The 17788-nt window shown below is 36.5% G+C and overlaps 1 protein-coding gene across 1 annotated transcript; it reads right to left on the bottom strand.

Moving 5' to 3' along the window:
• Window positions 1-2696: 2696 nt before the first annotated feature.
• Window positions 2697-16852, bottom strand: LOC120145319 (phospholipid-transporting ATPase 3-like). Its single transcript, XM_039159196.1, has 15 exons — window positions 16792-16852; window positions 9521-9670; window positions 9310-9414; window positions 7082-7224; window positions 6753-6854; window positions 6601-6664; window positions 6275-6487; window positions 5689-5854; window positions 5499-5578; window positions 5168-5407; window positions 4474-4695; window positions 4153-4320; window positions 3700-4062; window positions 3509-3615; window positions 2697-3233 (listed from the first exon to the last, which is right to left on the bottom strand). The coding sequence occupies exons 2-15, from the start codon at window positions 9620-9622 to the stop codon at window positions 2921-2923; spliced, it is 2388 nt and encodes a 795-aa protein (XP_039015127.1). The 5' UTR covers window positions 9623-9670; window positions 16792-16852; the 3' UTR covers window positions 2697-2920.
• Between the last annotated feature and the right edge of the window lie 936 nt (window positions 16853-17788).

Raw genomic sequence — 17788 nt, 5'->3', positions numbered from 1 at the left:
AAATGAGTTATAAACGGTAAATGTTACGAATACTATTAATATTTTAGGTTGCGCCTAAAATGTTATCAGAATTTAAGTTAATATAGCATTGGATTTTCCATGACAAGAAAATAAGTTAAAAGCTAAAAATGTTATGAATATATATAAGAAATACGATTTCTTCCAATAATGTCACGGTTCACTAAGAAATATGTTTTGATATGTAATTTTAATATTTTTATTAATAAAATAGGTTGCGCCTAAAATATTATCACAGTTTAAGTTGATGGAGCCTTGATTTTTTCACGATAAAAAAATAAGTTTAGAGTCGAAAATGTTTTGAATATATCTAAGAAATACAATTGAGTCCAATAATGCCACGGCTCACTAAGAAACAAGTAGCGATCTATAATGTTAATATTTGTATTAATAAAATATATTGCACCCAAGAATGTTATGGTTCACAGAAAGTAGGTTGTCATATGTAATGTGATGTTAATATTTCTTTAATAAAATAGGTTACACCAAAAAATGTCATGATTTATTAAGATATGTTATATTAATATTTTTATTAATAATATATTATTATCGATACTTAATATATATATATATATATATAAACACTTAAAGAGTAGGAGGGCTGCGCCGCCACCGGGTTCACATATATAATTAGTGGGAATCTTACTACGAATGAAAATCTTCTGCCCCTTTTATAGACCCCTTCATATGCCCACCAATGAATCAATGCCACGTGTATTAACTAGTTTTATTAAACTTAACAGAAGTTTGCCTTCAGTTTGCTGTTTTTAGCTCTCTTTTTTCTTTTGCCGTCCGCTACTCAACTCTTTTACCCTTCTCTAACGAATGATCTCCATTGGCGAGTTGATATTTTGATGCCTCTATCGGTTGTATCAGATTTTTTAAGGAAGGTCTGACGTAGGCAATGATGTGGTGGTTCTCTAGCGCCATGGTGATTTTGTTCGCATTGTAAGAGGCAGAGCGATGATCACTTATCGTCTTCCTTCGTCCTCTGCTTTCCTTTCTTCCTGTTTGCTTGTTGGGTTTTAGCCGTTATCACTGTTTTTTTTGGGTTAATCCTTCGGTGGAATGTGTTTGTGTGGAGATTATTCCATCGTCCTCTGTTTCTTCGATCAAACATCGATGATTTTTCACATCACTGCTTGCACCAGATCGATCGGTTTGAGTGTTACTGTCACGTTTTATATTTGCTTAGTTCGGCTATTATTGTTTCATTGTTTAGTTGAAGATGGTAATAGATTTGCTTTTTTCAAGATTGCCATTGAATGATTTCCATGGTGGGAGACGTACATTCCGACGAGGTATACGACAGCTCCAATCTCTATTATTTGGGTTGTTTTGCTTCTTGTTAAGATTTAAGTTTTGCTCTATAATTTATGCTATGTCACCGTGGGTGTTTGAGCTATTATTAATAAGAAAATTTCAAGCTTTTAGATGCTAAATTGCTGGAATTCATGATTCACAGACGATCAGGCAATGAGCCACACTGGTGTATGTATTTGATGTTTTCTATTTGCTGTTGTCCATTGCCAAAACCATTGAAGTTTTAAATCTCTAACCTTTAAATTTGCAACGCCAATGCTATCAGAACGAAGGAATTTGGACTCAAAGTATGACTCACTAATAGATAAAAGAGTAAATTTCATTAATACAAGTGGCATTGAATCATTGGTGGAGCATAAAGAGGGGCATGTAAAAGGGGCAGAAGATTTTTGTTCATCTTACTACAGCATGTTGATCATAATACTGTCCCATCTTCGTCTTTGACATGTTTGCTACAACCGACTTACCTTAATTATGCATTTAGTTTATATGAACGAGTACAGGCACAGTCGATAGGCTAAAAGCTGTCATGACTCGCTAGACTAATGAATATTCTCGTTTTTTCTTATCTTCCGATCGAGTCGAGTTTTAAATTAGATGAAACTTTTTTAAAATCAAATCGAATTGAATAACGAATGGAAAAGTATTAGACTCGAATCAAATTCGAATGAATTAAAAACTCGGACCTAGACCTATAACCATCTCTAAGTATAAGTCTTGATCATGTGGTTGGAGAAATTGGAAGTATCCTGTCCAGGGAGGAGTTGTGATGAAAACAAATTTAATCAAGCAGTCTGTTTTATACAATAAAATAACGATAACAGACAAATCTCTGATTTAAAGCTTCAATGGCAAGTATTCTTTTATACGGGGATCAATTCAAAAGTTTGCTTCTCTAGTTGTACAACACAATGCAGTGGAACCAGACTGATCTTGGCCATGTACACTAGATTTCCCGTATCCACCGAGATTTGTTTTTGAAAAGGTTAAAACTGTTTAATTTCATAGTAATTTTGATTTTTTTTAATAGTTTAAAATGATTAGAAGATAATATTTATTCATTTTTTAATTAATTACAATATTACGTACACATAACCTGAAACATTTGAAGAGAATAACATTCCCGAACGATACAATAAGATCTCATGTAACATCAAAAGATGTGACCCTCAATTTCCACTTTCAAATCTCACAAAATTAGATGTATTTTTAAAAAAATAATATTATTTATCTTATTTAAGGTTCATCATTGAAGTACATGCGATTGTATGAACAATCACATATAATTTACAGAGCCTGTGTATGTCTATCAAATAATTTGTCGTGATTTTCTTTTAGAAAAAGAAATTTAAAAATATATAATGAAATTGTCATTTGTCTATAAATGGTTTAGCTGTACATCTGTGGCAATCCTCTCACTCAATGTGGTTCCTAATATAATGGAACAATTTTATATAAATGAACAAAAAGGCACTACAACAAATCGACTAATATTACATATTTCTCTAGGGTTGGACTACCAAATAAGGGGTTTTGGGGGGGGGGGGGAAAGAATTTGTACAAACAATGTTCCTTCGAATCAATTCATTTTGGTTGGTTTTGGCTTCGGCTTTGACCTCATGCTAGCCCTTCGAGCAACATCCCATGCCTTCTGTGGTGCATATATGCCGAGCTGTGAAGCGAAAAATGACTCGTACCCGGGAGAGTCGAAGGCGAATCCCGTGTGTTTCGATATTTCCCTTGGCAACTGAGATAAAGCATAGCTTCTTGCCTCATCTGGTGTAAGATGATTGTCGGTTCCCAGTAAACCGGTACGGCCATTATCATCAGCCTCGTCCTTGTGAATTTCCTGAACAATCTGATAATCATAGGGGAAGAACCATCTTTGCACTCTGCAAACAAATGTAAACGTGTCAAGAAAAACAAAACAAAACGATATTTCAAAACATTCATAATATATAGTGCTTGAGAAAATGAGGGAAACTAGCTTAAGGGAGGAATGAAAAGTATGTGCTATGATATTAGGTTGATTCGACTTCGGCAGTTCACACAGACAGCTTGAAACTGAGGAATACACGACTTCGTTCGGAAATAACGAAACAGCCATTACGATTCTCATGCATCAACTATGTTATGACTGAACTTTTTAGTTATTTCTCATTCTTACCCTAAGAAAAGGAAATCTCCGAGAAGTGCAGCAACAGGAACAAGAAGAAGAGTGACGTAGAAATAGAATGTACTCATTAAGACATATATGACCCCAAAGATATTCTCCTGCAGTAGCAAATAGTGTCATTAAGTTGCATGCCCCAATTGAAATGGAGGGAGAAAGATTATGAAACATGATTATCGACTTACCTGTCGATCATATGAAGTCATAATACCAGAATATAAGAAAATAAACACGAACCACGCCAGAATGCTTCCTCCAACACTAATGTAATGCCATCTTGTGATTGAATTACAGATCATAAGAAGGCGCAAATTGACAGTTACTACAACACAAGTGAAGGCCATTGTGCTGACATCCCACAGACCAAACATTTTACCGGATGAACCTTGACTTGTTGAACTAGAATCTGTCACAAAGTAGTAGAAAACTAGAGATTGATAGACGGCGAAGAAGGCCCATATCGCAACAACTCTCCACTTGAAAAATATATTTTTTATTCCCTCCTTGTATAACTCAGGGTACCTCTTTGAAAGGGACGAACTGACATCCTGGATGACAAACAAAGTCTTGCATAAATCAAGCATATAATATAACAGGCAGAACAAAACTGTACGAAATAAATAGAAAAATTGCAGTACCTTGTCAAAAAGGCCAACAATAATCACCGGCAGTGCGGTGAATATGACATTATACAACGACTGGAACCAGTCGTCATAGAATCTTTGACCAGAGAATCCAGTATTAAAGGTGAACCAAAATTGAGTCAGAGTGAATGTAAGATTCTTGTAAAAGAAATAAGTTACGACCTGCAAAAAGGTCGCATGAATATCACCAAACAAGTTTTAAAAATGCTTTAATGGGCAAAGACAAGTCAAACCTTGCATGAAATAAAGATAATGCCAACGCTCATACATATCGACAAGAAAAAATGTTAAATGTTTCTGAAAAGAAAGCCAAACCTTGCATAATCTAATATAAGACCAACGCCCATGAACAAGTAGCAAATCTTTAAGAAAGCGAAACTGAGCAATTGCAAAATCACTGGCCATAACCGCTTGCATCCCCTCAAGGCCACTAATTCCAACACCAATATGAGCAGCTTGAATCATGCTAACATCATTGGCACCATCACCAATACTAAGTGTAATTTTACGTGCACCTTTTTTCACTAGACTCGTTACCTGCAAATGGAAAAGCAAATTTTGACATGCAAGCAAAACATCAAAAGTTAAACCTCCTTTCCTCTCCTTCCAATAGTTCAAAATACATATAATACACTTCTAAATTTGGAGAAAAAAAAACAAACTTTCAAAAAAAGTTTCGTATGAACATCAGCACTCAAAGAAAATAGGTTTAGGCCAGAGTTGATCAAACCATCAAACTGTTATTTTGATAAAGTTCTGAAAAAATGCATATCCTGCAGATCTGTCAACACTGCAAAACTTTGTTCAAAATAATAGACCAGATCAAATCTAGTAATTTTATTTTTTTGATAGAAAAATCTAGTAATTTTATACAATGTTCCTTCAGAAAAATGTCATGGTACTTGCACATTGTCATCAATTTACTGAATTGTCACTTTTATCCATACATACTAACACTACTGAAAGCTGAATTAAAGGTGTTTTAGTTGAGTTATCATCAGGAACCTACCTGTGCTTTCTGTAGAGGGGAGACTCGGCAGCAAACAACCGAAGAACAATTCAGGCTCAAATTGAGAAGCATTATCCGTAAACTTGGGTCTAAAGCATACATCAGACACTTTCCATCTATAATGAGTGCTAATTTTGGTCCAGAGACTGTATTAAAATATTGCTGTGCCTCATCAAGGCACTTCCTCAGTTGTCTTTTAACTTCCTCCTTCATAAAGCGTGCAATTTCAACTTGGTCCCCCTGATAAATAAAGAATAATCATGAATATATTGAATAGTTTGTATTATAATAAATCCTAAACTAAAAGCATCTAAACAAGACTAATGCTTACCCTTTCTTCGACTTCTCGAATGGCATCTGTTTCAGAGCTGATGGTGAATTGTTTCATATCATTGTTTAGTAAATTGCATGCTGCATGTTATTAAAAACAAAGGTGAAATGAATAATGTGAACCATATGAGGAATGAACACACGTTTCCAAGGAAAATTAATGTCAAAAGAATATCCTATTAAATACTTGCCATAAGCTATATTTATTGCAGTTTCCATCTTGTCCCCTGTTAGCACCCAAATCTTAATTCCAGCTCTAGAAAGAGTCTCAATGCAATCAGGCACTCCTTCTTGAAGCTTGTCTTCTATTGCAGTAGCACCAATTAAAATGAGATCCTTCTCTATGAGTTCAGCCACCTGCACATAAGTTTTAAACATTTGCATGAATAATCTCAAAAGTTTCACCATGTAAGAAACAGTGAAGTGAACTGCTTATAAACTTTTTAACTATTTTTACTACTTCAGAAACTCCAGAGAAGAGGATGTTTATAAATTGCCTTCCCACTGAAGGCCAGGTCAAGATTACATTGTAAGGGATGTAAATAAACAAAAAGGTATTGCAAAATTTAAAAACAAGCAAGCTGGGATAAACTGAATAAATACTCCATTCAATCAAATTGCATCCCAAAGAAAGCTTTTTTTTTTACAACTGATCCACTTTATTACCAAAAGCAATTACTCCAATTAATCCCTCACCCTGAAGTCCTGAACACTTACCACAGAAAAAGGGGGGATGGGAGGAGGGAAGTAATGCAAATGCCACATAGATAAACATACCTCGTCCAACTTCTTTTCACGATCTCGTAGAGATGACTTGGCTTGGATGAATTTCTCATTCCAGCTTTCATAAACATCTGGAGATAGATCTTTATAGGCCAGGCAAAGGGTCCGTAATCCAGCAGAGCCAAATTGCTCCAAGTGTTCCCTAGTCACTTTTTTTATTTCATCACTTCCACCCACCAATCTCTCATAAATAACAGTATCAGCTCCCTGTGAAATGCATGGTTCTAGCCCAATGTCATTCCCATTTTTTTCCTCTTTGGCCAGAAAAAGAAAACATTGTTATTACTCATCCTATTTAAGAAGTTCCGAAGACTCGTTACCTTACAGTACAGTACCAGCCTTCCATCTGGATAACGACATACAACAGATTGGCGCTTCCTTGTACTATTTAATGAAAAAAATTAGTAGACAGTGCCAACCAGAAAGAATTCATACTCATACAGAAAGACAGGAGTGAAAGATGGATCCAAACCTATTGAACTCGAGAACATTTAAAATCTCATAAGAAACATCTTGGATTTTACCCATCCTCTCCACGTGAGATTCACGAACATATATCATTGTAGGTGTACGCCTGCAAGGAAAAAAAAGCCTCAAATCTAGCCGCAAAGCTATGTGGCAACAGTAACCTCCCCAACTAATGCAATAATCATGACAAGAAAATTGGTTCAAAATTTGTCAGAGATGAAGCCAAAATGCTTTGCAGCCAAAACAGAATAAACTTGAATTAAATTAAACTGTTTATAAGAACTCGTTAAAAAACACTTCTGAACGTGACATAGGGCACCCATAAGCGCTAACCTGTAAAAAAAGAAGCCAAAATGTTTCGCAGCCAAAACCAAAGCAGCCTCATCTGGGGATGCAGCTTGATATTTGATTTTCTCAGGTGACTCGTCACCTTCAGGAAGCACAGTGTGACATATGGCAAGGCATCTAAAAAATTCCTGCAACGACGAAGAAGCAAAACTGTCTTGAAAATTTGTAGTCAACATATTAGACTACAACTGTTTGAATCTTGTTTGGTTGTTTATAGGTTATCTGGTGTATTTGTAAGGTGAGGTAAGGATTACTAAGCTGGGAATGGTCTTTGTGGTGTTTCTGCAGATTGCTTTGGTCTTTGTTGATGTGATAGTCTGGTTATATTTGGTTGTAATGTACTCCTGATGTACTTGGCATTTAAGCAATAAAACTTTGAGGCGCTCTTTTCCTCCTTCCAATGTCCGTTGAGCCACTTTTGTAGCTTGACGGTTATGAAGGGGGGTTTTAACGAGGCCTCCAATTTTTATCCAAAAAAAAACATATTAGACTACAACAACATTCTCAGTTTTATGCACTCCTAAATAATACTAAGTGCATTTAACAAATGACTAATGCAAAAATATAAAAAGGAAAACGAAAAACCATTGCTATAAAATGGACCCATCATAGATTCTATTTGTGCACAAACACCAGCTTTGATCAAATCATACAGAGAAACAGCCCCAGTATTGCCAATCAAGCTCAATAACTCACTTACCAATACATATTTTGCCTATTTGTTGCCAGGCAAGTAGAAAACAGCTTAAAAATTTGATAAATATATGGACATGCACGTGGATCCATTGACAATACAGAATATATACAATGAAATGCAAACTTTCACAGAAAAGCATAGAGAAAATGTTCAAGTAACAAAAGTGGGGGAAAATGTTTGACATAGTATGGCAGGTAGAAACTCATGTAATAATGAACAGAGTATATCACATTTTCCATTCTAAAGTCATGGTAGAATCATCAAGAAGCAGTAGAAGAAAGCACAGCCAAGAATGAGAACTAGTAAAAGAAGATTAAAACCATCAAAACCTCCACCAGTCAAGAGAATTGTGCAAAAGCAGATACTAAAATATGTTTCTCTTCCATTTACTATTTACCACATTTAAAGATCTAAGTGAATTAGAACTAGACAATTCATTCACAATGCTCACTAATACATGGCTCAAGGCAGGAAACAACACTTCACAATAAAGTCTATTCCCAACAGTCGAGAAAGAAAAAGTCAATGAACAACACCGTCAAATATACACAAAACGGAAGTTAATAAATACTAAGTAGTGATGCACAGCAAACCCGTCCATCCCTGCAGCTGAGTACTCAAACTGTTTCTAAATTTTAAGGGATCTCAAATTCAAATCTAACTGAAATTATTGAGGTCAAGCTCAATAAGTTGATAAAATATCAAACCTGATTACTATGCCAACCTCAAGCTCAAGGTCATGGTAGAAAGTACATTGAAAGTTAATGCCATTTGTACTTTTAAATGAATTTTCTCAAATAAAATGGATGAAGTAGATCACTTAATCTTCATTGTTAATAAATTCAAATACAATATTTGCAACATAAAAGATTAATATTGAAACCCTTTTATGTATATTGATTTGAAGTATAGAAACAATAATATATCCAACTGGATAAAACACCTTTGACATACGAATTGAAGTATCAAGAAAAAGAAAATCAATTCCTACAATCACAAGCTATGTTGCTCAGACTTCATTTTTCATGAAGTACCCGTGTATGACACTGGGATGTGGTGATATAACCTCCAAGGGATCCTCCAAATATATGGAAAAACTTAGAAAAATCTATCCATTCCTGTTTCGGATACATACTCATGTCCAACAGTTGTACCCAAGTCTGAGTAACATAGACCACAAGTATCAAACATGACTAACAAACAAAGTCCTTTTAAAATACATAAACAGTTAACAGTATATCTTATTCTTGCCCCCATAAAACAAGATTTTAAATTAATCATAGAGAGACCAAAACAAGCTTTTACTGATAAGCACCCTTTAGTTAAGTACAATGATTCACACTTGAAAAATGTCCCATAATGGTAAGCAATAAAAGCTCTGTACTAGCAAATGTTTCATATTAATATTAAAAATGGCACCATCTATTGCTTTTATTGCCAAAGGCCATATAAAAATACCAATATATACAACCACAAATGTTTCGCATTAATAGGAGAAAGACCATAGTAAAAATACCTTGCAAGCATCAGGATTAGGCTCATTTCTCCAAGCACCTCGCATGAGCCTCACATCATCAAAATTAAAACCCTTTTCCCGCACTGGATTGGTTGATGTTTGCACCTACAAAAGATGTTATGAGAACAACAATATCAGTCCCTTGCAACATAGCTAATTTACATAATAAAAAAATATTCATTTCGTCATCAAGAGATATAAAAGACAATACCTCTTGGGCCTTTATGCCTTTTCGCTCTGCTACACCCCTCTCAATTTCAGTCATACCTGTTCCATAGATTTCACCTCCAATAGTGCACTTGAAGAACTCCATTAAATTTCTTGTCAAAGTTCCAGTTTTATCAGAGAAAATGTATTCTACCTAATCATACAAACAATTTAAAATGATTTAGAACTAGATAGGAGGGAAAAGGGGGGGATTGGCTGTGTCTAATTTTTTTTTGATAAGAATTTCAGGCCTCGTTAAAAACCCCCTTCTTGATTAAAGGAGTTTATATGAACTCCTTAATCAGTGGAAGGAGGAAAAGAGCGCCTTAGGATTTTATTGAACCATAAAATTACATAAGATACAACCATCATACACCCCACCAACCAAATAAACTTGAAACAACCATAAAACACCCGAAATATAAGACTAGAATAAAATCAGCCAATTCCTTCTTTAGCTAAGGCATCAGCCTCTAGATTGGCTGACCTATTAACCCATCTTACAACACCTTCTAAAACATTAAGCCTATGAACAATATCTTTGATCAAAAACGCATAAACATCAGGAACTAGATCCTCTTTCTTAATCCAGCCTACCGCAACTTTGTTGTCGCTTTCAATAATCAGACGACCCTTCCTGTCTCGTAAATTCGCATTGAACATTAGACCCTTTTGAATAGCTTTTAATTCCATAAAAGTTGGAGCTCCCAGACCGGCAGATTCCTTGAAAGAACTTAAAGTCGAACCCGAGGAGTCCTTTAGAACACCTCCTATCCCACTCTTCTTCCAATCTCTTGTAGTAGATGCATCAACATTTAACTTTACAAAACCTTGAGGAGGAGGAGACCAAGAAAATATAGATACAAGCCGATTAGGATAAAGAGAGCACAAATCCCCTAATGAAGGGTCTGAAAAGAGAATCCTTTGGAATAGACACCTCTTTGTACTTAGCAAGGAACCAAGAGGCTAGTCTAAACCTTGCTAGGAAAAAATATTCAGCCAAATCTAGCTTTCCCCCTTCAAACACAATGAGATTCCTTACTTTCCAAGTAGTCCAAATAACTGCCCCAGGAATAAAAGACCAAATTCTAGAAGACTTCAACTCAGCCCAAGCAAGTAGGAATTTTTTCGCATTAAAATGCAAAACATACTTAATCTTCCAGAAATTCAGAAATTTGTTCCAAATCATCCACACCACCGAACACGTGAAAAACAAGTGCGATGGAGACTCCACCTCTCTCTTACAAAGAGGGCACCTAATGTCTACAATTCCTTGAATTCCCCTTTTAACAAGTTCTGACCTAACAGCCAGCTTCCCTAACACCACCTGCCACATAAAGGACTCCACTCTAGGTGGAATCTGGCCCCTCCAAATAATCTTCTTCCAGAAATATACCTCTTCCGAATCCGAAATAATGGTTGAACAAATCTTAGTGCCAGATTTAACAGTATATACCCCATCTCCAGTACCTTTCCAAATCACCCACATAACTCCGTAGATAGAGAAACAGAGGAGATAGCATTCATCAAGTTAACCCACTCTTCTACTTCCCAGTCGTTTAAATTTCTTCTAAACTGCACATCCCAACTCCAACCATATGAGCTGTAATTCCCAAATTCAACCAGTTTACCCATTCTATTTGTGGAAATGGAGAACAATCGAGGGAAAATAATTAGAAAATGAAAGTCCAACGCCCAATTATCCTGCCAGAACCTAATTAATCTGCCATCCCCAACTCAGAAAGAATACAAACTTCTAAACTTAGAGCCAATATTGTCTTCTTTAAAGTGATTCAAAACCACCGATCTCCAAATCCAAGATACTCTTTGTGGGACTTTGTTATCAAACATTAACCAAAATGGATCCATTTTGTATTTAGAACAAATGAATTCCCTCCAAACAGACCCTCTTTCATTAGCATACCTCCAGTACCATTTTGCTAGAAGAGCTCTATTCATGAAACCAAGGTTTCTAACACCTAAACCCCCCTCGAATTTTGACTTGCACACATTCGGCCAGTTAACCCAATGTATCTTATTTTTACCTACTCCCCCACCCCATAAGAAATTCGCCATAATGGAGTTGAGAGATTTAAGAACCGCAGCTGTATCTTAAATAAAGATAAATAATACGTCGGGAGCGAACATAGAACCGACTTTATTAAAACCAACCTTCCTGCTAATGACAGGGAAGCCACCTTCCACCCGCTAATTTATTCATAAAATTATTCACCACCGGATTCCAAAGTGCTGTAGAGTTCCTAGTAGCACCCAAAGACAGTCCTAAATATTCAGAGGGAAAACTACCCACAGAACATCCGATAGAGTTAGCCCACTGCTGAACTTCTTCCTCATTCATATTCACACCAAACATTTACTTTTCTTCAAGTTGAGTTGTAAACCAGAAATCACTTGAAACACTCTAAGCACCCTCTTCACATTTAAAATCTGCGTCTTGGATGCACCACAAAACATAATGAGATCATCCGCGAACTGTAGATGAGATAGTTTTAAAGCGTCAGCACCCCTTCCTAAAACCAGTCCAGAAAACAGACCCTGCTCCACAGCCTTCACAATTAGCAGATTGAGAAGTTCTCCAATAAAATTAAACAACAGAGGTGATAGAGAGCACCCCTGTCTAAGACCTTTAGCCATTGCAAATTCCTCAGTAGGAACTCCATTCACTAAAACAAAACTGAAGCTGTGGTTACACACTTTCTGATCCAACCTCTCCACCTGGAACCAAATCCCATTTTCTCCATTACTAGAAACAAAATGTCCCACTCCCGAATCATACGCTTTCTTGAAATCTACCTTGAGAACACAACCTTTAAGACCATTTTTCCTCCAATAATCCACCCCTTCATTCGCAATTAAGAACAGTCCAATATTTGTCTCCCTTGGGTGAAGGCAAATTGAGTAGGACTAATTAAGTCTGAAGTACAGTTCCTCAACCTCCTCGATAGGCACTTAGATAGGATCTTATATAATCCACCAACTAAGCTAATAGGCCTATAATCATCAAGGTCACCACTGTTCAAGACCTTAGGAATAAGAGTAATAAAGGTATGGTTGATGCCATGATCCCAATCTTTCCCCGAATAGAAGTTGAAGAAGAACTTCATAATTTCTCCTTTAAGAACGCCAATATCTCTTGAAAAAACCCAAATTAAAACCATCCAGCCCCGGGGCTTTGTTGCTATTGCAAGACTTTAAGGTCCCATATTTCCTTCAGTAAATTCTTTCTCCAAAATTAAACTCTGCTGAATCGAAATTCTGGAAAAATTCAACTCGATTTCTTCACTTCTAAGGTCGATTTGTCATTAAAAGCCTTAAAGAAGTGATCTTTGACAGTGGCTTTTATATCCTTTGGGTCTTGAATAACATTACCTTGCAAATAATAGCATTCAACGCATTTCTTTTCCTCCTAACTGAAGCACATGTATGAAAGAATCTGGTATTTCTGTCCCCATCTTCTACCCATTTGGATCTAGAATTCTGGAACCAAATCTGCTTCTATCTTATGCAACTTCCACAATTCTGACCTTAACTCCTTTAACTCAGCAGCTTTCTCATCATAAGTACATCTTGCTGCTGTTGAACCTCCACTTCTAAATTTGAATCTTCAATTCTATTTCTGAAATTAAAGCTCCAGGAAACTTTCCTCTCTTCCCTGCCCAATTTTTAATGGCAGTTTTGGTTTTTTCAGAATTTTGAAAATTCCAGCATTCCTCTGTATCTCTTTGCATTCTTGAATTGAAGACTGATCACATCCTCAAATCCTGCTTCATCCATCATATAGTTAAACAGTTTAAACGGCTTTTTCCCAATTCACACCTCCATTCTCAATAATTACTGCATTATGATCTGATAATGATCTTGGCAGCAAAGACTGTGCTAAATCTGGAAAAGCTGCCAAGAATTGGCTATCAACCAAAATCTATCCAGCCTTACATAGGTCGGTGAATCTTGGTTATTACACCAAGTAAACCTACCACCACTCGATGGCAAATCGATTAGGCCTGTAGTAAGAAGAAAACGACTGAAAATCTCTAAAGAATTCCTGTTTTGGCCTTCTACCAATCTTCTCATCTTCCTGTAGATACACATTAAGGTCCCCTCCAACACAAATAGGCTCAGAATGTCCTCCAATGAACGTGCTTAATTCTTCAAAAAAACTCTCTTTTCCTCCTCAACCGAATGACCATACACATTAATGATCTGCAACTGAAATTATTTGCCCGAAATCTCCCGATATAGCAATAAATCTTCTAGATGTACACTGATTTTGCAACTCAAATACGTTATCATCCCATAACATCAGCAAACCCCTGACGAACCAACCAATGGGACTCAATAACCCCTTTCAAATTATTTAACCCACTCCTCCTCAAAAAGACCTTTGAATTTTCTCCAATTTCGTTTCCTGCAACCAAAGAAATTGAGTACAATATTTGAAAACTAGCCTCTGAACAGCCCTTTTTTCTCTAATCTACCCAATCCTCTAACATTCCATGTTATTATAGATATCTTTAACATCATCATAAAGAATCAACCACTAGTCCCCCACAAATCCCCTACTTGTCCATCCTCGAGCCTTTTTCCAAACTAATAATCTTATCCAAAAAGGCTTGTTGTCCTTGTTTAAAGGAAATACCAACAGCTTACTTATCTCCCAAGTAACTAAAGCTTCATCCAATAAATCTGAAAAACCAGAAGAGGAAGCTGTTGAAATGCTCACTCTTTCTAAAGCTTCCCTTAAAAAATGTCTTCTAGCTCTTCTGATAAAAAAACCCGATTCAAAGCTGTGATTATCACCCATTAACTGCAATCCTTCAACCACCCTTTCCACACTCATATCCCCCGAATCGATCCATCATTCACAACCCTGAAACTCTACTCCACTGACAAGCTCCAGTTGATTTCCTCTGGATTTCATATTTCTCCAGTCCCTGACGATTAAGGCACTATCTTCTTAGGCTTAAAATTCAAGATACTTCTCATCCAGTATTTTCTGCCCCTACACCTTTTGTAAACCCTTTTATAACTTCTACTTTTCCTTTTCTCTAACGAAACACTTTTGGTGCTTAGCGAACTGTCAGACTTATAACACAGTCTACCCTTAACTTTGCTTCCTGAATTATCAATGGTAGGCTCTATCACCCTTAAATCAGAATCCTTGGCTCGAAAACCACTGCTCAATTATCTCTGAATCTGACCTCCTCCCCACATCTTCTCTGCTACAACTTGACTTATCCAAATCCTTATCTTGAACCATTTTCCAAATTTATCAATTTTAATTTTTGGCCCAGCAAGAATATCCTCGTACGTTAGGCCCAGCAAACTCATCTTCTTCTGAATGGACTTCAGAATCTCAATCCCAAACCTCCAAACTCACCCACTTGACACTCCCTTCATACTGCACAACTGACTTTCCATTAATGTCTGATCTATTTTAACACAGTCTACCCTTAACTTTGCTTCCTGAATTATCAATGGTAGGCTCTATCACCCTTAAATCAGAATCCTTGGCTCGAAAAACCACCCTGCTCAATTATCTCTGAATCTGACCTCCTCCCCACATCTTCTCTGCTAAAACAACTTGACTTATCCAAATCCTTATCTTGAACCATTTTCCCAAATTTATCAATTTTAATTTTTGGCCCAGCAAGAATTATCCTCGTTACGTTAGGCCCAGCAAACTCATCTTCTCTGAATGGACTTCAGACCCAGCAGCCGTCATTTTTGAATCTCAATCCCAAACCTCCAACTCACCCCTTTGACACTTCCCTTCATACTGCAACTGACTTTCCATTAATGTCTGATCTATTTTTGAAATTCTTGGAAACCGATTCTCTCCACCACTCCATCAAGCCTGAAAGCTGCCCGTTCCATCCAACTGTCCCTCTCTGACAGTTTTCTTCTGATTAGCAAATCTTCTCTGACCATATCTGTCCCTTCGTTCTCAGTCATGAACGCTCCCAACTTTCCCTCATCGGAACTGACCACCGAAGGATTTGTGGAAAAGAAAATACTCATCATTCGCCGATCCAATCTTCATTGTTACTTTAAAAGATCTTCCATGATCCAATAGTAATCTGATCTGGAACATCAAATGGACTAGCCACCCTAATTAGCAATCTTGCCTTTGTAAGATCTTCCCTGTTTAGTGTCATCAAGATATCTATAACCCTTCCTCATCTCCCTGCTAACCTTTCAAGGAAGGATTCATTCCACATAAAAGAGGTAACCCAAAAAACTCCACCAAACAAAAAGCCAAAGGAACACATCTTCATTCAGTAGGCTCTAAACGATCAAACCAAAATTGAAGATCTCTTCTTCTTCATCCAAGCATCTGACATTTCTTCAACTTTAAAGATTATTACACAAGAGTTCCAGACATACCCCCCATCTAACAATCTGGACGTCATAACCTTCATTAACTAAAGCATTAAGAACTAACTCTAACTCAAATAAATTCTTGATAATCCCCGTCAATGATCTTTTAACCCAGCTCGAGCTCTCAGATGAAATGTGCATGCATGATTTTTTCCTGACTTTTTCCCTGTTTTCAGCATCGACAGCCAAATCTTTGACCTCCAGAACACTCCTCGACCTCCTATTCGACATCAATGCATCCTTGTATGATCTGGCATCCCTCAAACTTCTAGAACATCATCTGGCTCTTTTGGATTCGAAATATCAGCAGTGATTGGACAAGCATCCTTCTTAAAATCTTTATTATTACGCTCTACCCATGCTCGGGATTCATTGTATCTTGCGACTCCAACCGTGATCCTTCTCCCATCTATGATCGCTCCATTTAGATTTTCTATAGCCCTTCTCAAACCATCCTCATTCCCAAACTGCACAAAAGCAAAAGGAAAATCTGTATTTTGGGTTTCTAGTTTCCTTAGGGATATAGACTCTTGAACTGGACCATAAACTAAAACATTTCCCTTAATGCACGTCTTGACACTCTCCGACTAAGATTATCCACGAACACCTTCCAAATCTCCTCTGAAAAAAGATTATTTTTCGCCCTTGCACTCACAACTTCTTCTCTCTCTCTCTCTCTCTATTATTGTTTCTACTGATAAATGTTGACTATTTAATCCTGCTCCTTAAATGTCGGTTCCTTTCACGCATATGTGATTCCTTTTCTTTTATCTGAAATCTTGAGATCACAAGCAGGAAGAATAGCTGCTCAACTGCTCAATATTTATTTCTTTTGGCTGTGTCTAATTCAAGTCAGTAAAAATTACATGTGCTTACCTGTCCAAGTTCCTCATTCAAATTAGATGTCCTAGCCAAAGCAGGGTGTCGGTTTCAGCATGATATATTTAGATCCTTGTTTGATATTGAGTGGACTGAATAAACTTGACCATCTATTAATTGCATATGAAAACCATTAAGATCATTTTTGTGTATTGATAAAGCAAGAATCAAATAATAAAGAAAACCGAAAGGCAACCTCAATTGAAACATATAGATATAGGGATAATTGTAGTATAAAGTGAGTAGGGTCAACATGGTCAAAAGAACAACCTGTAAAACCAGCAAAGAGGATTGAGTACAGTTTCATGTGTATTGAGGGTGTGTATGGGATGTGAAAGAGAGATTCAGACCCAACAAACATATATTACCAGAAATCTTCTTAGGGTTGAATTGATCTTCCACACTTTTACCAAGACCTAAGAAGTACTTTCGATTATGAATCACCACTGCAAATTTCAAGAAGAGAACATCATTATCAATAAATTCACAGAACAATTTGAAGAAATCCCAGAACATTTAGCAACACATATTGCAAGTGCAGACTTGCTATTTCACGCACCTGCCTATTGCTCCAATCAGACACATAGTGAAAAGAGTACAAAGAGAGTCAGTATAAGTTTGTCAGTTTCCTCTCTAATGTACTTCTTTTGAAGGAACATTCATGGAATTCATCATAACCTGCAAACTCAACCAAAATTCCCACGAAAGGATATCAACTTAGCAGAACAGAACGAATATAAAGAGAAGAAAATAACACTGTTTCTGCACTACATTAGATAAACATAAATAACTGCTATTTGCTCAGTCATCAAAATGATAATACAAATGCAAGGGTCAAAGGCTGAAATTATTTGAATACAATAGAAAAGTTCTTTTGTACGTAAGGGTTCATTTTTACATTTCCGATAATGCAAAAAAAATCCAATATGTAACTTGTTTCATGATAGTGCATATAAGAGACATTATAAAACTTGGATAGCGAACCTTTGTTTCA

This window comes from Hibiscus syriacus, unplaced genomic scaffold, assembly GCF_006381635.1.
Source record: "Hibiscus syriacus cultivar Baekdansim isolate YM2019G1 unplaced genomic scaffold, ASM638163v2 tig00110893_pilon, whole genome shotgun sequence".
NCBI lineage: Eukaryota > Viridiplantae > Streptophyta > Magnoliopsida > Malvales > Malvaceae > Hibiscus > Hibiscus syriacus.
This window is presented reverse-complemented; position numbering and strand designations above follow the sequence as displayed.